The sequence below is a fragment of the Triturus cristatus genome, chromosome 2_2, assembly GCF_964204655.1.
Source record: "Triturus cristatus chromosome 2_2, aTriCri1.1, whole genome shotgun sequence".
NCBI lineage: Eukaryota > Metazoa > Chordata > Amphibia > Caudata > Salamandridae > Triturus > Triturus cristatus.
In genome coordinates, this window is record NC_140582.1 from 541,821,528 (window position 1) to 541,842,851 (window position 21,324).

The following is a 21,324-nucleotide window of genomic DNA, read 5'->3' on the forward strand; positions in this document are numbered from 1 at the left end:
AGTCAGCAGGTGTGGAAGGTTCAGCCTTGTTATGGCTGACCTCTTTTCTTAGGGACCGCACATTTCAAGTCTTTTCTTCAGGCTTCTCTTCCACTTCCCGTGCATCTGCATATGGAGTTCCACAGGGCTCTACTTTGAGTCCGTTACTTTTTAATATCTATGTGCGTCCCCTTGCTACCATCGTTGAGGACGCAGGGCTCACCCTATACTCCTATGCAGATGACACTCAAATTATTTTTTCAACACGATATCTTCCTTAAGGAGTGGTTTGCTTCAAGTCTCGGAATGGATGAATACCAACTGTCTAAAATTAAACTGGGACAAAACGGAGATCATCATCCTGGGCAAACATAAACATCTCTGGAACCATTCTCATTGGCCTCAAGAAATGGGTTCATTTCCTCAGCCGGTAGCCCAAGCCCGTAATTTAGGCTTTATTATCGACAACCAACTTTCCATGCGGCAACAAGCAGTGAGTACTGTTGGCACCTGTTTTTCCATACTAAGATGGTTGCGGAAAATAATCTGGATGCTCCCTTCTTCTACACAAAGAACCGTAGTCCAATCTCTTGTTATTTCTCGTTTGGACTACGGGAACATACTCTATTTAGGATGCAATAAGGAACTCTTGAAGAGGCTGCAAATGGTCCAAAACTCTGCAGCGCGCCTTCTCTGTCATATTGCAAGGAAAACCTCTGTTACTCCCCTTCTTCAGAATCTTCATTGGCTCTGCATTGGTAGCCGCATCAAATTTAAGGCTCTCTGTCATATTTTTAAAATAAAGCAAGGCACAGCGCCAGTGTATCTACGTGAACTCATTTGCCCTTACACGCCGCATCGCGTTTTGCGTTCTTCCACTCTGGGTAACTTGGCGCTTCCCAGATTTAAACTGACAAGAATGGGCGGACGCTCCTTCTCGTACCTTGGACCTAAGCTCTGGAATTCTCTTCCCAATCATGTGAAGCAGGAACCATCCTATCTAAAATTCCGTCGCGACATTAAGACCTGGCTCTTCATCCAGCAATTGGCCTAGTTACTTAGTCTAACTTTAGACTCATTTGCGCCGGGAAACACCGGGTAGCTGTGCGCCTAACAAATTTAATAATAATAATGGATGGTAAATTGTGAATCTGATAAACTGCTTGAGGGTGTTTAAATGCACTCCTAATGGCAGAGAGAGGTTAGTGAAGTAATGTAATGTTTCAAGTGTTATGACTCCTCACCACATATGGCTGGATATGCAAAGGTGTGAATCCAGAAGAACCTTTTGCCGGAGAACCAGTGTTATTGGTAAGTAACTTTGTTGTGCTTGTGTTGCTAAAGTAAACATGTTTTGATCTAGCTTTTGACCACTTCTACTTTAAAAATTTTAATTGGGGGAATATGCACAGTGTTATCCAAAGAAAAGTCACCAGCAAATGTAGCAATGCACTTCAAAAGAAAAATGAGCAACTTTGAAGTGTCTTGTGATTCGAAAAGCTGCCCCCCTTCTATTGAACACCATTTTATTTTACCATTTAATTATGCTAACCCTCCTCTAACTTTGTGGTCTTACTGGTTTGTATTTTCTGTGTATTTAGTCTATACACACTGCATGTATTGCACCTCTTCAGCAGTGTAAACAACATTTTATTCAATTGTTTTTTTTATGTACTCTAGGGGTACTTGCAAGGCATTTGTTGATTCTTGTAGTCCACCAGATAAAGGGAAAGGCAAAGGATTCCTTTCTATAGGCAGTATGACTAGCAGAAATCAGAATGCCTCGAAGAGGAGCCCAGCAACCTTCAGTCATTCTCAGAAGAAGCATAAGTGTTCAGTATACTACAGCAGACCAAAACCTAGCAGTCCCACTAGCAGCACACCATCAACCACAGATGACAAGCTTGCCCAACAGGCTTCTGATGGAGTGCTTTTGATTCCAAAGGATGTGTGTGTGGATCCCTATGAGGAAAAGTGGACAGACCTCACATGTGTCAGTGATCTTAATATAGATTTGCAAAAACACTTGACCCTTCCAGGGACTGACCTGGAGAAAGACGATCTTGCACTAAAGAACACAACCCTTGCAAAAAGTTCTTTGTTGGATCCTGTTCCAAAGGAGGACCTTCCAACTTTTATGTTTCCTAAGGAAACTAGCCTTATAACTTCAGAGGGGGTAACGGAGCTCAAAGAGCCAGTAATCTGCACTTCACTTTCTGCAAGAAAGTCAACTGAATGCCTCTTGGCAAGAAGTACATCACCGTTGCACATTGAACTGCCGGCAGCTACACAGAAGAATGAGGGTAAGCTTAATCATTCCATATTATCTCTTTGTTGGGTGCCATTTAGGTAAGCATGATTTTTATGTCAAAATGTTTTACTTTAAATTCAATGTACAGACTGGTATTTTGTTTAAAAACAATTGCAAGGATAAAAATGGGTATGTTTAATGCATTGCAAATGTACATAAACAATGTTTTATTTTCTTTAGCCACGAATAAAGGTAGCTCGCTTACTCTCTTTATTTGCACACCTGTGTCTTAATGCACTCTAGACATTTTGCCTCAGTCATTGTCACATTAACATATACATCATAATCTAAACAGTGGTTGCTGAATCTATAGGCAGAATTCTGTTTCTATTTCATGAAATGGTTAGAGTGCTGCAGACTTATCCTGATATCTTGATTGCCACCCTGAGTGTGTGGATGCGTTGCACTTTCTATCTGATTGCACATTTTGTTTATTCAGAAATCGACCTGAGATTGATTACTTTGAGGCAGTCTGTCCACAAGCGAATGTTTTTTTCGATAGATCAGTGGTTCTTAACCTCTTGACTTCTGTGGACCCCTACTTTAACATTAATGGAATCTGAAGACTCCCCCACTGAGTCGTCATTGGAATCCGACGATCCAGATTAATTTTGTTGAATGAAGATGCAAAATAGTACCAAAAAATACGACCACAAGGATTCATCAACCAAATGCTCAAATATTGGATTTAATCCACAACCAATAGTGGGAAAAAAGGTTAATTTCAATGGGAAAGTTGCAGCTTTTCAAAATTTAGTTGAGTCCACAAATCGTCCATACTGTATTCTGTTTGATGCACTTGCACCGCTCTCACAAATCAATCTGAGAATACCAACTTAATTTTTACCGTCCATTTTCAGATTTCTTTACATTTACACAACATTTAAAAAAGTTCAGTTTTGCATTTTCATTTTCTAAGCAGTCACAGACCCCTGAGTAGATGTTGCAGACCCCGAGGGGATCCCTGACCACAGGTTAAGAAACCTTGCTTTAGATAATTTAAAATTATATCTCTGTGTTTTAATTATTAAGACTATTCAAACCGTTTTCTTGCAACTTAGGCCAAGGAAAGAACTTACCTTCAAGTTACCTCAGAGGTGTGGAATTTTATAAAATATCTACTTGTGCAAGTGCACGAGAAGCTTAGAAAATCTACTTGCTCGGTTTAAATTTTTTTTTACAAAAAATCCACTTGTCTCTTTTGGTGGAATGGTGAGGTGACAGAGTTCTCCTCATAATAGAGCTCTGATAATTGATTATTTGATTGATAGAGCTCAAATTAGGCCTGTATTTGAATTCTAGCAAGTGTCTGAATTTGCCTATTTTGCAAATCTACATGCAGGGGCTGAAAGTAGGAGGGAAGTGATAGTTCCGAGGTTGGAATGCCTAATGAGTGTACACTCATACCAACTAACATGTAAGGTAGTCACCAACCCCTCTCCAGTCTCTTCAAATACTAGAAAAGGTTGGATATTTACTCTTGTAATGAAAGTTAATTTGTAATTTCTCAGCACATTTTACCATAAGTAAATGTACACATATATATGTGATCAGGAGAAAACGGAGGTCACTAAAGTTTGCTTGGAGTATGGTTTCTGGCCTACTTCTGTAAATTCCTGGATGTCATAAATCTGCACCGCTGCAAGAACATGCACCTATGGGTTCACTTTTGGTGAATTGGTTACCTAATTTATTTTATTTTTGTATATCATATTGTCCATGATGGTGTTCTCCCACCGATTTCCCATTGTTTATCTTTAAAAGATTTATTATTTGCTTGCTTTAAGCACGTTTAACTAAATGATGTTTCAGGGAAATGGCTCTTGATGATCATGATCTAGACCTTCAGTGTGAGGCTGTGCCCAGGGGTTTAGGTTCAGTGCTAGATCTAGACTAGGCACATACGCCATTGTGCCACAGTGTAGCAATGAAATGCAAGAGCAACTTTTCATATAGCTTAACACTTTCTCAAAAGTGCGGTTTTATTACTTCGCCCTTATCTTTATATTTAGCTCCTGGACTTTACATTTAATGTAAATTGTATTTTATCTGCCGTGAAAATTATCCTCTCTAGATGGGCATCTAAATCCCTACTGTGTATTCTTTTAAGCTGACCCCGGATCGGTGGCACATCTTACTTAGTGATTACCACTGGGCTCTGGAACACCGTTCGTCTTCCCCTTTGGTTAACCATGGGCCATCTGATCTTAAGAAAAAGCAGGAAACTTGGATTTTGCTTCATTTCAGTTTGGTTTCTGTGCACCACAACACCCTTTAGGATAGTAGCACACTTTATAAAATGAAATGTGTTGAGTAATGCTTTTATCTCATTCATCAGATGTAGGTTTTTGTTACAACCGCCACTTTTTTCCATCCTTTAGAGAAAAGTTTGAAAGGAATGTTGAAATGTAGGTGACCAATAACACAAATTCAGGAGCCCATGCATGGGTACTTGTGGTTAGTATCTTTTTTTGGTTCTGATAGTTCTGGAATCTACTTCGCTGATATGAGGGTTAACATGATTACAATTTGTAGACTGATTAAATCATGGAGCGAAAACCTTTTCTTGTTAGCGCCTTGATATTCGATTGATAGTTACTTGTTAACCATGCTCAATCAGGTGTTGCGCGGACTGGATTAGCTATGTGGAAGACTGTACAATCGGTAATGATTAAATAAGCATATGCAAAAGGTGGGTAGCTGATAGTGCTTTATGCTGGAACAGGATTGAAACCTTTTTAATGAAAAAGAGGTTGGATGATATGAGTGTAACATCACATTGTGGTGTGGGCGCTGTGACCATTTACCGAACTTTATAGAGATCTGAATGCACCTTGTGAGAATATCACATCATGAGCAACTCAAATTTAGTTATGTTCATACATTTCTACAAACCGAGGTGCGTCTATGCAGCATACCTAGCAACTGTTTCTACTGAATGTATTCATACTATAATTATCCCAAATGTGATAAAACTTCAATGGAAAGTTAATCACTTCTCTATGCTGTTTGGGGGTACCACCCTTATTTTTACCGACACAGTGATCAGTGAGTGATGGGGGCACTTGTGTTTAGTATTTTAAAACCTCTGAAATGCAGATTCTCACCCTTTGTTAACAAAAGTGGGTGTACTGAAAGGAGTGTGATAGCTTTGAGATTAGCATGTACCTTCTTCACATGCATAAGTTTGCAACTGATGAAACACTATTTCAGTAAAGATTAAAAAGCATGTTCCTCCTTTTACTATATGGAATCTACAAATATGTCCTAGATGATCATAAAAAGAAATATCCATCTTTGTACTTATTTTATTGGTCAAATATAAGGTGTTGCTATCTCCAACATCCATAAATTTATATTGGACAAAGACTAGCAACATTTTCTAACCTTGTTTTTCCAAGGAAATATGTATTAATGGATCACCACTATGAGATGGTCGTTTGTGTTTTTCTTTCTCTGATATGGGCACGGTAGTAAAGTGTGTTTTTCTTTCTCTGATATGGGCACGTTAGTGAAGCCATCGCCCATGTTTAAAAATTCAATTGTTTGCTTGAAGGTAATACCCAGCAGGTGTGCTTAAGAAAAGAAAAAGAGATTTGTGAAGCTTCGAAGAAGCAGCCATGCACCGATCTGCCAATAGAAAAACTTGTTTACAAAGCTAAGGAGCCTAAATGCTGTGGACGGCCGGATGTGCAATCAGCAGAGGTAATTTTACATTCTTGGTTTTAAAGAATCCAGCTCTCTATTTTTTAAATTATAACCATATCAGTCATTGAATGCCGGTGTCGGCCGGAGTGTAAATTCTCCCCTAAACTATTGTTAGTTTTCTCACTTTATTTACCATGGTATGTTATTTTAAAGTGGTGCAAAATGATATAAGGAAGCGGTCTACTGAATATATTTGTTTATTGTATTCTTTGATACTGTTATTTTGTCCAGTTACTACATTGTGTCATCATCCAAATTATGAATGGCTCTTCAGGATTCTTGGCACTCTGGGCCTTTTCAGCCTAATCGTTGCATATCAGATTTAAGTTGTAATCTTTATCATTCAAGTAACCAGAAAACACACTACAGTTTTTTACTTTCCATCCTACCTGCACCTAATGCTTGATTATTGTGCAATTATGTGTTCTGTTTTAAAGCGCCTATTAAACTCCTGCTTTCAGGTACGAAAAATGGGTGATCTAGAGCTTATCCAGAAGTGTCGTACTGATTCTGGTTGCATCAATTGATTTATTTAGAGGTTGTACACTTCTGACTAAAACATTTCAAGCTCTACAAAAGATTGATTATACTTTCTGGACACAAGCGTTGCGTCCAGACTTTTACTAATTTCCCATCAAAAATGAGATCAGAAAGACTTTCTTAATAGATTAATTAAAAAAGATATGGATATTGCTGCATAAAACAATGTCAGACCTTAGAACACTTAGAAGGTATTGAGTTTAAAATTCAGTAAAAGTCAATTAATTTATTTAGCCACTGATTCGTGACAAAGTGATCACTCCTTGGTTCAATTCAAGGACTTTGCAATCCCTAAATTTTAATGCCAAATGAACTTTGTCTAATGGTCTATAAATACTCAGTGTTTGTTTTGAGTATGATATGCAGTAGAAACATGGATTCCATATTTTTAAATAGGCTCTGGCACAATGTCTCAAATACAATCTTTTTCTTGAAGTCACTATAATAGAGGGACATTAACTAAATTAGTCAAATTTACTTATGGCAGTATAAAGTGACCCACAGAGGCTATTAAGCCAGGATGTTTATTTTCAGCCTTGTTCTAATAATGGCAGGTGTGTGCTGTGGCCCCTACATTTGCCTGATAATTCATATCATATAAAATAAGTAAAAGGGTCTTGGAAGGCATTGTCGCTAGAAAGTGTAAATTGTCCAGGACCTGCTATCCTCACTGTTGTAGTGGGTAAAATGATGCACTACGGGAACCCCATTCATGTTCACAGGTCAGACCCTAGTTGATATTTTCAATCCGTGCCTGGTCTCTGACCAGAAACATCTGACTCTTCCCCGACCTCATCCGAATAACTCACAGCCCAGCTCCCTACTGGTGCCAAATTGTTGGTGAAAGATGAGGGGACAAGGTGAAAGGGGTGAGAGGGAGATGGGAGCGGGAGGAGAAAGAAAAGAGCTTGCCGATGTTAAATACGGGCACACGTTGTATATAGAAAATGAGAAAGCAGTTTAGGCTACATCATTGGAGCCAGGTCCGAGTGACTGTTGCATACCTGACATTAACGTGACTTCGTGCATCCCTCCAAAGTTTGGTGCAACAGATGTGGGCCCAGCCCCCTAAGCCAATGTCCAGCCCTGATATTGCAGATCTGTGTTCAGCAAAAATATAGAATTTCAAGACAGGCAGTACCTTTTTGTTTTCCTTTTTTCATGGAAATAAGATTTGCAACTTTGTTCCCAAGTCCTTGGAATAGAGTGCTCCTATAAAATTTTGTGATAGATTTTTACAATGCATTAGGGCAAATTGGTTAGAGGGATTTGAGGTTAAAATTGCCTAGCCGATCTTCAGAACCACAAACTTTCCTGTTTTTTTAAATAATGTGTTTGTTTCAGATAGGAAGTGCATAAAAGTGGCCCTTATAACATTGTTCGAGTCATGTTGTCATCCCTTGCTTGAATCAAAATACAGCACTGGCATTAAACTCTTTGCAGGAAAAGCATAGAAACAGCACTGGAAGGAAGTGCATTGCAGGACTGGAAGGAAGTGCATTTCCATTTTTGTCTGTAGATGTAGCTTTGCCGCTTATTAATGAAATGTCCACAAAATTGCACTATTTCCACATTTTCTCAATGGAAATACTTGCGATGAAGGGCAACATATACTACACCAGTGGAGTAGCACTTTGGTTTGACGAGCCCACCTTCTCTTGCCTTGTACTGATATTTTATGAGGTGTATAGTCTTATCATGAATATGTAATTGTGCTTCTTTGTAAGATACTGAATGATCTCTGTATCTTTAAGCCTTGGCTACTTCAACAAAGCAGTTTGCCAAAATGTGTATCAGAAAAGCACCACTTTGCATGGTTTTCAGTAAAAAACTCTTTCTTTGTGAAGGCTTAACTTAAAACCTGGCTGTAATATGTAAGGAAGCTAAAAGACGTGATACATTGACTTGAAGAATAAATAAGTAAATGGCAGCAGATGAATTAAAGTAGAAATTGTAAAGGGGGACAGCAGATTATTTTTGCCAAACGTCAGTTGGTCTGTCACTGTCATTGCAGACCGAATTCAATTGAGGCTATCTCTGGGCAGTTGAGACCATCTCTGGACAGTTGAGGTCTAGGTCAAGCCTGTTTAGTTCAAGTGTTAACTCTCAATGAGGTGAGCACCAGAGAAAGAGGGGAAATTGCAGTGGGGGGCTTCTTTTCAGCGTTCATAGAGCCTGAAGTATCTGACATATTAGATCTACATAGTTGTACATCCCTGTGCATTTTAGACATCAGCGCCCCACAGTTGACTATGTTTAAGGTAAGTCAAGGTTCGTGGCATGTGTAGTGCTGTGCATACTCCTGCCATCTAGCATTGGGCTTGGATATATGCAATTTGTTTTTGTTCGAAGAAGTTTTTTCGAGTCATAAGATGTGGTGCCTCCACCTATCATAGGTAAGGTACATGGGCATCAGCTCCATAGTAAATAGTTTTTCTCCACTGTCGAGTTCACAGGTGTATACGCCAGCTGCGGTTTGATGCCTTTGGCACCATCCCTCCGTAGTACAACCAATCCGCCGTTCGTCTGTCTCCTCCATCGGGGGTTGCTTTGACACTGTCTTGCCGTTGACCAACTCTCCACATCTGGGCTCTGCCCCCTCTACTCCTATCACTTTGACAGCCCGAGAATGTCCATGTGACGGAAAGAAGTCCTTTTTGGTTCTACCCAACTTGCCACACCAAGTACCCCAGGATGGACTTGAGCGAAGTCTGTTATGTGTGCCTGTCCCCGAATCACTGAGAGGATTCCTGTGCGGCGTGTCTTGCGTTCTGCGACAAAAAGATACTTTGGACCGAAGGATGCAGCGCATTGGCTCTGCTTCAATGGCGCTGCGCTATTGAGAGGAAGACTCCCCAGACATCTCCCGCAAAAGCAAGGGGGGAAGCTCTTCAGCAGCCATGCGCATCTGCTGTCAAAATTGTAGATGGGGCTCATCAGAGGATGTCGACTTGCAGTCGGATGTTGAAGCTGAAAGGCCCTCGCTGGCTCAATGCCATTGCCGAGGACCGCAATGACTATTGCTGTCTCCCATCCTTCAGAGGTGACAATCTTGGGCTCCTGTTCCTCGGCTGATGGCTGTGGGTTGCTGCTGCCTCGTGACCATGGTCTGCACCGAACTTCCAAGCCGGGTCTGATGCCCTTGTTACCCTCTATGCCGGAGTCCACTTCGAAGCCTCACCACTCTGTCGACCACCACTTCAGCATTGGATCCAAAGATGCCATCTCGACCGCACTCCAAGACAAACTTCAGGCTGAAATCCACTTCAGGGCATTCTGGGTGCCTACCTTATACACCTCTATCATGGATATCCTCAGAAAAGCTCAATAAGCCCATCCTGCAAAAGCTTCAGGAACGTCTTGATGCTGGACAGACTAGATAAACATTCAGCTGTGCACGGGCTGGATTCTGGCTAAGCCTGTCTTACCACCCAAGGACTCCATTCCTCACGAGAGGAGACTGACTTTCAAGAAGGCCCTAAATGCTCCTTCGGAGCCGATGGCCCAAAAGCCTCGGCGTCAGGACAGAGGCACCTCTGTTACTGCCTGGTCCTTCTAGGCCACATCCTCCTCTTTCTTCTTCTCCTCCTCCTCTTCCTGCTCCGCCACCTTCTCCTCCATCCCCTCCTACCTCCATTTTGACTCTCTCCAATGTTCACCACAGGGATCATCACATATAGGTGATGGGGACAACGTTGGGTCTCCCTATGACCCTTATGATCCACCATAGGATCCCCTGGCTCCTGACCGTTGGGATGGCCCCAGCCTCCCAGCAGACACTGACTCAGATTTTTACTTGGCCAAACCCTCTCCACCTGGCGACACAATCTCCTACTATGTGGTACTAACACAGGGCATCTGTTTTTCACCAGGTTGAGCTCCACATTCAGCCTAAGGAGGAATCTTTCCTTCTGGAAACCCTCTCCTCCACTCAGAAGTCGCTCCAGCACTTATCCAAGTTGAATGGCATGCAAAAACCTGTTGGGGAATCTTCAAGGAGCCCATGAAGGTAGAGTCCTCTTTCCCCGGGTTCACAAGTTTAAGGCTTCTCCCTGAGACCCCCCACATCAGAGGGCAATTACCCCTCGATTTACCGGTGTCCCACATGGCCACGAAGAGAGCGAACTCCCAGAGTACAGTGGCTGCGCCCCTTCTAGACTGGGAGAGCAAGAAAATAAATTCGGCTGGAAAGCGCTTTGGAGGGCAATCTGCCACTCAGTGGATCTTTGCTAACTCTAATAGCTTGCTTTACCGGTATGATCGAGCCCACTGTAATCAGATGGAGGGTCTTATCCAACATCTCCCAGAACAGTACCTCAAACGGACGCATGACTTGGTGATGGAGGGGAACATCATCTAAAACACCATCATTCGCTGCACTGTGAACGCCACAGACATTGTTGTGCTCGGCATTAACTCTAGTCTCCTCTGCCATCATGCATGGCTACATGTCTCCAGTTTTAACCGGTGATACAACACCACCTCTTTAATGTGACCTTTGGCAGCAAGCATCTCTTTGGCCCATAGATCGATGAGATGATCAAAAAAATCAAGAAGGTTACAGACACGGCTAAAGCCATGGGCGCTCTACAGGCACCTATTGCCCGTGGCTCCTTTCGCCGCCCACTGTACCACAGCGCAGCCAAGGCAGCTGCAACGTTGGAGAATTCCTCCACCTACAGGGGACGGTATAAGAGGAACAGTGGCAGATGTAGAGGCAAGGGGGCAGCTCCCAAAGGAGCCACCGCCCAAAAACAGTGACGCTTTCCTCCTTCCCCCAGACCATGCAACACCAGTCGGGGGCAGGTTGCAGGGGTTCCTGCCCTGCTGGGAGGCATTTACCTCTGAAAGGTGGGTCGCAGACAACACATGGTAGGGGTACTGTTTAGAACTCACCCAAACGCCACCCAACATTCCCCAGCGCACACACAAATTGTCCACAGAGACTGCTCCAAAAGGATATGCATGCGTTACTTGCAAAGGGGGCCATAGAGCTGGTGCAACATCGTTGAAAAGGAGTATGCTTCCTGTACTTTTTGATCCCCAAAAAGGATGGCTCCCTCAGACCCATACTTGGCCTTTGGCCCCCAACAAATACATCCTGTCTTAACATTTTCACTTGATCACACTGCAGGACGTAATCCCCCTTTTTCAGTAAGGCGACTTAATAACCACCCTCAAATTGAAGAAAGCCTACTTCCATATTCCCATCCACCCAGCCCATCATAGATTCCTGTAGTTTGTGGTGAGTAGACTGCATTATCAGTTCAAAGTGCTGCCCTTCGGGGTCACAACAGCAACTAGGGTATTTGCCAAATGTTTAGCCCTGGTAACCGCTCTCTTCAGATGAGGTGGCATCCACGTGTTCCCTTACGGCAACGACTGGCTGATCAAGAGTGCCATGCAGCAGCAATGTCTAGCGCACATGCAGGCAACCATAAACCTTCTTCACAGGCTAGGCTTCACCATAAATGTAGTCAAATCCCACCTTCAGCCCCTCCAACTACATCCTTTCATTGGGGCTACTCTAGACTCAAGGATGTGAAAAGATTACTCCAGTGTAAACTCGTTTCAGAGCCTGCGGCCTCTTTTTCAGCCAGACCCTCGGGTAACTGCCCTGTGATGCAGTTGCTAGGCATGATGGCATACTTTGCTGAATCTACAGCTCATGGAATAACTACATTGTTGGTCGACTCAGCAAAACCTGAGATTGCCTGCATTAAGTCGGGCATCTGTGCTGAGGGTAGCAACAGTAAAAGTACCCCTGAGTGATCTACTTTGTCTGTTGACAATGGAAGCAACAATAAACCTGATCGAATCCATTAAATCAGGTTCTCCATTGGACCTATGCCCTCCAAAAATCTTTCACCTCTTTCCTGAAACATTTGCATCCTATTTGATGCCCATTTTTAATAAAATGTTTTTATCTGGCATTTCCCTACCTGTTGGAAGTTGGCTTCTGTGCTTCCCCTTCTGAAAAAGCCAAACTTAGACGATACTGATCCCAAGAGTTATCGTCCGATTTCTAGACTTCCGCTACCTGCTAAAATGGCGGAGAAAGTAATGAACAACAGTTCTATCAGAATATATTGAAAAGAACAACTTCCTTGATGATACTCCATTTGGGTTCCATAAACATCACAGCACCGAATTGGCCCTAATCACAGTCTCCGAAATGATTAGGCAAACTGTCGACCTAGGAGGCAGTGCAGCACTTGTGCTGCTTGACCTCTCGGCGGCATTTGACACAGTAAACCATCAGAAACTTTTGGAAGTTCTGAGGGGGATCGGTGTCAAAAGGAAGGCTCTTGCCCTATTTGAGTCATTCCTGTCTGGTAGAGAACAGTTTGTGGCCTTAGATAATTTTAGGTCACCAAATTTTACATTACCCTGTGGGGTACCGCAGGGATCATCCCTGAGCCCCACGCTTTTTAATGTTTATGTTGCACCTCTGGGGAAACTTATTAGATCTCTGGGTTTCTCTGCTGTCTCCTACGCGGATGACACACAGATTATTGTTTGTGTCAGGATCCCCCTCTGACACTGTGAAGCGATTCCACTTGTGCCTACACCAGGTGGGGAAATGGATGGCTACCAACTGTTTAAAATTTAACTTCAGTAAGTGGGAGGTGCAACTGTTTGGGGCTCATACTAATTTTTGGTCACCAGATCTTTGGCCCCTAGAATTGGGTCCACTTCCTAAACCAGTGACCGAGGTTAAGAATTAGGGAGTCACTTTTGATTCTAAACTTTCATTTGAATATCATGTTAATCAGGTTAACTCTTTTTCTTTTTATACATTACAAATTCTTCGAAAGGTCCTCCAATTCATTCCAGCTTAGCTTCGTAAGTTGGTGGTTTCAGCACTTGTTCTCTCGAGAGCAGATTATTGCAATGGGCTCTTTATTAATCTTCGTAAAAAATGCTTAGCCAAACTGCAGGTTGTTCAAAATGCCGCGGCCAGGCTTTTATTGAATATCCCGAGGTATAAATCAGTCTCTTTGGCTTTGAAGGACCTTCATTGGCTGCCAATAAAAAAATGTATCGAGTGCAAGGCTCTATGTATTGTTTTTAAAACCATTCACAATATAGGACCAGGTTTTTTAAAAACGGAATCTGTTACTTTACATTCCAGCACGCAATCTTCGCTCATCCTTGTCGAATGATCTGGTTTGTCCCCAAGGTGAAAAGATGCTCTTGGGGAGGGAGAAGCTTTTTGTTGGGTGCTACTAGGCTGTGGAATTCCCTCCCACTATATCTGAAACATGAGAACAATTTGTTAGCGTTTAGGAAGGCTCTAAAGACTTGGCTGTTTAGTCATTAAGATCTGTCGAATCTCAGCCTAAATGAGTAAGCGCCTTGACACCTTTGGGTGATTGTTTTGCGCTCTACAAGTCGCCATTTCATTTCATACTGCATTGCTATAGTTCCTCATGCAAGATTACACATGCATCCCATTCAGCAGTTCCTAGCAGCATAGTGGTCTCAGCGGAGGATCGATGGGAATATCTAGTGTCGATTTAGGGCCATACACATTGCTCTCTGCAGTAGTGGAATGTAAACAATCTGTTGCAGGGATGTCCTTTTCCCAGTTCCGCAGGAGACCATTACTACAGACTTCTTGCTCCCCGGATGGGGAGTGCACCCACAAGATCATACAATGCAGGGTTTGTGGACACCTGCGCAGTAGGGTCTTCACATCAACTACCTGGAGTGGCTGGCTATCCAGCTTGCTCTCCAACCACTCCTTCCACTCATTTACAGGAAAATCATGTTAGTCCGGACGGTCAACACCATTGCCATGTTTTACCTAAAAACGGAGGTGCATGCCCTCACCCCAGCTGTCTGCTTTAGCCCATAGTATCTGCGGTGGGGGATACATCGCAAGGTGAAGCTGGCCATCCAGTACATTCCAGGTCTGGAAAATGACTTCGCAGACCTGCTCAGCAGGATGCATCAACAAGTCCACGAGTGCGAACTCCACCCCAGGACCCTTCTCCCTTACTTCCGGTGGTGGGGTTTTCTTCAGATAATTCTGTCCGCCACTGCTGAAAATGTAAAATGCCCATACTTCACCATCAGGTTACCACACCCGCAGTCTAAGGGCAGTGCACTATGGATGAACTGGTCAGGGATATTTGCCTATGCTTTTCCGCCTATCCTGCTCCTACCACTTGTAGACCGCAGACTGAGACAGACATCCATTACTCTCATCTTAGTAGCTTCAACCTGAGCATGCCAGTGATGGTCCTCCACTCTGCTAGAGCTCTCTAGTTCCCCACGAGAAGCTTCCAAACAGGCCGGATCTTCTCACACAAAACCACAGCACTCTTCTACACCTCAATCCTCAGCACCTCAACATTGTAAATTTGGCCCCTGAAGTCTTAGAGTTTGGTTATCTCAACCTCTCGGAGGAGTTTTTGCGTATTCCAAGCAAAGCACGCTGGTCTACTACCAGGGCCTGTTATGCAGCCAAATGGAAATGTTTTTTGCACTATTGTCTTCCCAAACATATCAATCCACTTATACCGTCAGTACAAGACATTGTCTGTTACCTTCTCCACCAGTCAAGCCTTGTCTACACTTCCATTCAATTACATCTGGGTGCTGTGGCTGCTTACCGACAGAATAGTCAACACACTTAGCTCTTCAGACTACTAGTCATTAAGGCCTTCATGGAAGGACTTAAGCAGGTTATCCTGCCCAGTACGCCTCCTGCTCTGTTGTGGAATCTTAACATCTTTCTTACTTGGATCATGAGACTTCCTTTTGACCCACTTCACTCTTGCCCGCTGCAGTTTCTTTTGTGGAAAGAAGCTTTCCTGGTAGTCATCACTTTCCTCAGACGAGTCAGTGAGATGCACGCTCTTACCTTGGAAGAGCATTTCTTCCAGGTTAATCACAATAGGGTGGTTCTCAGAACCAACCCTACATTCCTCCTCAACGTGGTCTCCAACTTTCCCTTGAATCAGCCAATTGAGTTGCCAGTCTTCTTTCCACACCCTGAACCTGCTGTGGAACACGCTTTACATAATCTGGATGTCAAAAGGGCATTAATAGACTACGTTGACATAACAAAACCATTTCATAAGACAGTACAGCTATTCATGTATTACCCTGAGCCACACAGGGTGTTCCATATTCAAGGCAGGGGTTGCACGTTGGCTTGTCAAGTGCATTCAAACTTGTTACCCTAAAGCTAAGGTCCCTGCATGTCCCTCCCAGACCCCATTCCACTCGTAAGAAAGGAGCTTTTAAGGCTTTCCTCTTGGAACATACCATCATCTGACATCTACCAAGCAGCTACTTGGTCCACTCCTCACCCTTTTACTAAGCACTACTGTGTGAATGTTCTGACTAGACAACAAGCTAGTGTTGGGCAGGCTGTTCTGCACACTGTGTTCCAAGCTTTTGCAACATTCTCAGGCTGAGCAACCCTTTTGGGAGGACTGCTTTACAGTCTATGCACAGCATGTGTATCTACAGCTACACATGCTACAAACAGAACACTTTACTTACCCTGTAAGCATCTTTTTGTGGCATGTAATGCTATAGATTCACATGCGCCCACCCCAGTCTCCTGGAGTCTGTTGCAGATCTTATCTTAATCCTTTACTTCACATGGTCAACTTTACTGTACCTCTCTGCTCCATCTACATCTGCGCCCTGCTTGCGGAAAAACGATTTAACTATGGAGCCGATGCCCATGTGCATTACCTACAATAGGTGGAGTTGTTACATCTCGAACAAAAACAAGCTGTACACGTCCAAGCCCAACGCTAGATGGCAGGAGTATGCACAGCATGTGAATCTACAGCACTACATAAACATGCCATGAACAGATGCTTACAGGGTAAGTAACATTTTCCTTATTTCTTTTGAATTCATGACTTTTGTATGCACTTGCATTGCGTTAATTTCACTGTTGGGGATTTTAAGCACCAACAAGATGCTGTTTAAAAAAAACTGTCTTGAAAGAAACAAATCTTTTGGTTTTTCAAATGACCATTTTTTAAAAATAAATTGCAATTACAAATCATATTGGTCGTAGTTAGTGACAGATCTGATTGTAGATGTGCGATATGTTAGATTATGTTTTCAATCTTTCAGCATGAAGATGCCTTCAGAAAAAAAAGATCGCCAGAGAAAAGAGATGGCAATGTGCTGAATCTCAATTGGAATAAAAATAGAACCTCTGCTAGACGAAACAGGAAAAAGAATAGCAGCGTGACCACAAGGTACTGTTTTTTAAACGTCTAGTAACTTGTATTGCATAAAATGTGGGCTTCTTTAATTTTCACTTCTGTATTTTAGTTTCGCTTTACACTTAAGTGTTTGTTCGAATATGTGACCACACCTAGTCGTGGCAAAAGAGCACCAATTTGTGGATTCATAGCACGGGTTTCCTATTGAGAAAAGTTTGCTGTGTTTGATACCAGTTGGGCTCCCGAACTACATAAGTATAATGTCTGAATTCTTGCTCTTTTAAAGTGTCCTGAATGCATCTTCTGTGTTTAAATTTCTTTAAGTTAACTGAAACAAGGTTTTGCATTTGCTGGTTAAAGAAACATAGGCAATCCCTTTCACTGTTAGGAGCCTAGCTTATTCATGAATCCAGATCAGCCCCAGGTTACATAGTATACTGTTATCCAGATCAATTCATGATTTGTCATTTTTGTGTCCAAGAGATTACAGGTACTTATCTGTTTTGTTCTATCTATATGATAATCGGTTTGTAACCCCCACAGTCTGTATTGTTGCATTGAAAGGATAAATAGACCAATTTAATTTTCTTTTGTCTGTATTGGTTTGTCAAGATGCAGCAAGTGTAAGTATTAATGTGCATTTGTGCCTTCTCCACTGAATCTGGTTAGACATACATTGGGATCGGCCCTTTCTGTACTCTTTGCTGGTTTAGATATTTATTTTCTGCTGTTTTGTTGCCTCATACCATTTTTAGGAAGTTGACTTGTTTCAAATGCTGGTTTGTACTTATTCACAAGCTGAGTGAGGTTTTTCGGTCCAGTTTTTCCACTATGTATAGGAACTGCTGTGCAGTTATAGACTGACCCCCACAGCATACTGCAAACCTGTGTGCGATTATTACTATTGTGTAATATTTTTGTCTTAGCAACGTATTCAATGTAAAAGTGCATTTCTTGTTAACATGTAGTCTAAAACTTTACTGGGTTCGGACTGTTTAACATTAAGAATAGTCAATCCCATCTTTCACAGAGAATATTGTTGAAAGAGTAATATAAAATAGAGTAACACGTAGCAGCTAGTGCATTACCACTGTAGTAGTTATTGAAAGACAAATACTGCATGGATATTTCAGCATTTACATTGTGCATCATAGTGTTTACAATGAAACATGTAACCTGTAGCAAATAAATGTCCCAGGACCCGCCAGCCTCCTGTCTTCATACTCCTAGATTTTCTGTGATTGCCCTAGTTGATATGGCATATTGCTAATATATCCCTATTATTATGGCTTATCCTGCCTCATCTTATTTGATGTATTCAGTGGCGCTTCTCTCCAAACCCTTTTTTTCATTTAAACGTTGTTGATATAATTTATTTATATACTTGATGTAGCTGTGATCGTCCCTTGTTAGGCATCTCTGATGCTGCATTTAAATGTTGTTCCTCTTCACACTTCTCACATATTTAATTAATGGTCATTGCTAATGGGTACTTCTAACCATATTACTCACCTTAGAATATCCCCAGGCACCATTTTGGATCTGGGAACCTTCCTACTGAGCAGTGCTCCCACACACTGATAGGTGGCACCATGAGGCCCCACACTGACTGCCCACTGCCCAGATGTGTCAAGACAGCCGCATAAAAGTTCTATCCCTGCATGCTGACATTAGTTCTTTTCTTTTGCGCCCTCTGACACGGATTTGGTGCTACTGTCCCAACTGTGTAGTTTTTTCCATAGACTTCTCAAACGATTTCACAAGTGAGCTATGAACTAAGTCCCACCCAAAATTACAGGTTTCAAGACGTGCTGCAACTGCGGGAAGCAGATGTCCGTCACGTGACATGCACGAGGTGTGTCCTTGTTGTCTGGGCTCAGGATGTATATAAAGTGCACACTCATGCACCCAAAGCGCAAGTCAAAGCTATATGTCACCAAACAAAAGAAGTTGTCGCTTTCGCAAAAGTCACTCTTCTCATCCAAGTCCTGTGACTGCTTAACTTCGCACTCAAAATCCTCCAGTAAAACCAAGCATGAGAAAGTGAAGCTGGACTTGTCCCCATCCCACCACTCTGAATCCAAATAGGAGGTGCAAGGACATCTCCATGTCAGTCGCACCCCTTAAAGGTCTCCTGTCAACAACACACATTTTGACCTCTTTGCAGTTCACTATCAACAAGCTGAAGTCCCGACAGATGCTTCGCTAAGCCCTCCATTTACTGGAGCAATCCTAGACACAGTGGAGTTAAGGAATTTCCTTCCGTTGCAACAAGTCCAGGACATTCTGGTTATGATCTAGAAGTTTCAGGCTTGATCCTGGTAGGAACAGCTTTGAGGCTTCTCTGCCTATAACCCTCATGCACCCTCCTTGTCATCAATACTTCGTGACACATGCAGGCTCTGCAACGGAATTTCGAGTTCCAATAGGCCCAGCATCAAGGCAGCCTTACTGATGCCATCTAAGTCTCAATGGATACAGCTCAAAATATTCAGCAATGCTGCTTGAACACAATTGGTCATGTGGCAAACCCTTCTACCTTCTCCACCCAGAGCTGGTGCAGACACATCCCTGCTGGGTTGGGTAGGTCATCTGGGGGAGGTGGAAATCAAGATCAAGGGTCTCTGGTCTCTAGTGGAGGACCAGCTCCAAATCAATCTGCCGGCGTTGTGGGCCATTCATGTGGCTTCGATGGCCTTCCTGCCATCCATAAAAAGGAGGGTGGTGCAGGTTCTCAGGGTCAATACCACTGCTGAGTGCTTCTGCATCAAGCAGGCCAGAGTGAGGTCCTGGGTCCTGTGTCAGGAGGCTCTGCATCTCTGTAGGTAAACGTAGAACAGGGGCATTACCCTTATTGCAAACTACCTGCAAAGGTCCCTGAATACCAGAGCAGACCAATTGATCGGGTAGCTTCTGGTGGAGCACAAGTTGTGCATATATCCCTAGGTGCCACAGGGCATCTTCCACCTATGTGGAGAACCCTGGCTATGAATCTTTTCGCCACCGTCGAGAATGTGCAGTTTTGATAGTTTACCTCGCAGGAGTTTCCACAGTAACATTCATTAGAAGATGCATTCTGCCGGCAATGTAACATGAGCCTTCGGTATGCTTCCCTCCCTTACCTCTCTTGAAGTTCTGAGGAACATCAAGAATGACCGTACTTAAATCATACTAGGGGATCAGAATTGGGCCATGAGTGTGGTACCTGAACATAGGCATCTGTTCTTGGATCAGGATACTATTTCAGGAGTACATCCTCTCTCAGCAACAGGGCAGGGTCCTCCACTCAAATCTGAACAATCTACACCTACAAGCTTGGAGACTGAGCAACAGCAAATGACTGCTTTTGATCTGTCGCTTGAAGTTTTAGATGTCATCCTTGCCGCCAGGCACCCTTCCTCAAAATACATTAATGTTGGGTGCTGGGACAAATTTGTGCTTTCGTCAAATTGTCCCCTTACACGCATAGCTGTTGATCATCCTTTTGCTTGTTTTACCTTTGGCCCAGCAGGGTCTTGCAGTGAGCACTGTTAAATTTGTTTCTGCATTTGCCTGACCAACCAACCTAATTTAAATCACCGTTTGTGATGCGATGTATTGGAGATTTGACATATATGTTCCCTCTCAAACCATTTGTGATGCTACAGTGGGACATTAACTTGGTCTTGACATTTCTCATGTGTTTAGTCTGTTAGCCGGTGCATAACTGCTCGTTGCATCTACTGACTTTAAAGACCATCTTCCTCATTGCAGTTATGTAAACTCTCTTGCAAAAATAAATTTAAGTTACTTTTAATGCAACCACCCTACAATAACTTTTTCTGAAACCAGTCTTGCTGAGGACTTAGGCGGCAATCCACCATTCTGTCGGTGTTGGCTCTGCTTGCGCCTCGAAAGAAGAGGAAAGGCTCCATTAGCTGTACCCCAAAACGGCTTTAAGCTTTTACTTGATTGTACCAAGGGCTACTGAGTGGACGTTGAACCCTGTCGAGGTGGATAATCCTCCTCATCAAAATAGTTTATGCACTGCCCATGAAGCAGCCTCCGAAAGGGCTGAGATCTTATTACATCTGGGCTAAGGCTGATACCACTCCTTTATCACACAGAGTGCCCAACCTTGTCATCTGCCAGGCTGCAACGTGGGCATCAAGACACACTTTCACAAAGAACTACTGCCTTGACAGTCAGGTCAGGCAAGATGGGCATTTCTCTGCTCGTTCCTGCAGGATTCTTTCAACTGAACCCGCTTCACATACCCTCCACCTGGGAAACTATTGCTTTGGTATATATTCTTATGTGAGGAATCTGAGTTTTAGAAGTTCTATCAGAGCAGCAAGTTACTTACCTTCAGTAATGCTCTTTCTAGTGTATATTCTGTCTAATCACATATTCCTTGCCACCTTCCCACCTCCCCATTCTGTGGAGTGGTCTCTTTTTAACATCTGAAAAGGTCCAAAATTAGTGACTGGAACACTGATGCCAACCATTCATTCTCCATGCCTGAAGGTACGAAGAGAGAAACGACAAAAAACTGACTTAACCATGCAGAGAATCGGTACTTATATATGGCTCGGCTCTGTC

At 42.9% G+C, this 21,324-nt stretch overlaps 1 protein-coding gene across 3 annotated transcripts in view; it reads left to right on the plus strand.

Annotated features, from left to right (window-relative positions):
• TMEM131L (transmembrane 131 like) overlaps positions 1-21,324 on the plus strand; it is a 553,379-nt gene that overhangs the window by 416,012 nt on the left and 116,043 nt on the right. For all 3 annotated transcript variants that reach the window (XM_085641690.1, XM_085641691.1, XM_085641692.1), the window contains 3 exons: positions 1,660-2,282; positions 5,847-5,995; positions 16,649-16,776. In XM_085641690.1, coding sequence (XP_085497816.1) covers positions 1,660-2,282; positions 5,847-5,995; positions 16,649-16,776 — 900 coding nt within the window. The remainder of the gene's footprint in view (positions 1-1,659; positions 2,283-5,846; positions 5,996-16,648; positions 16,777-21,324) is intronic.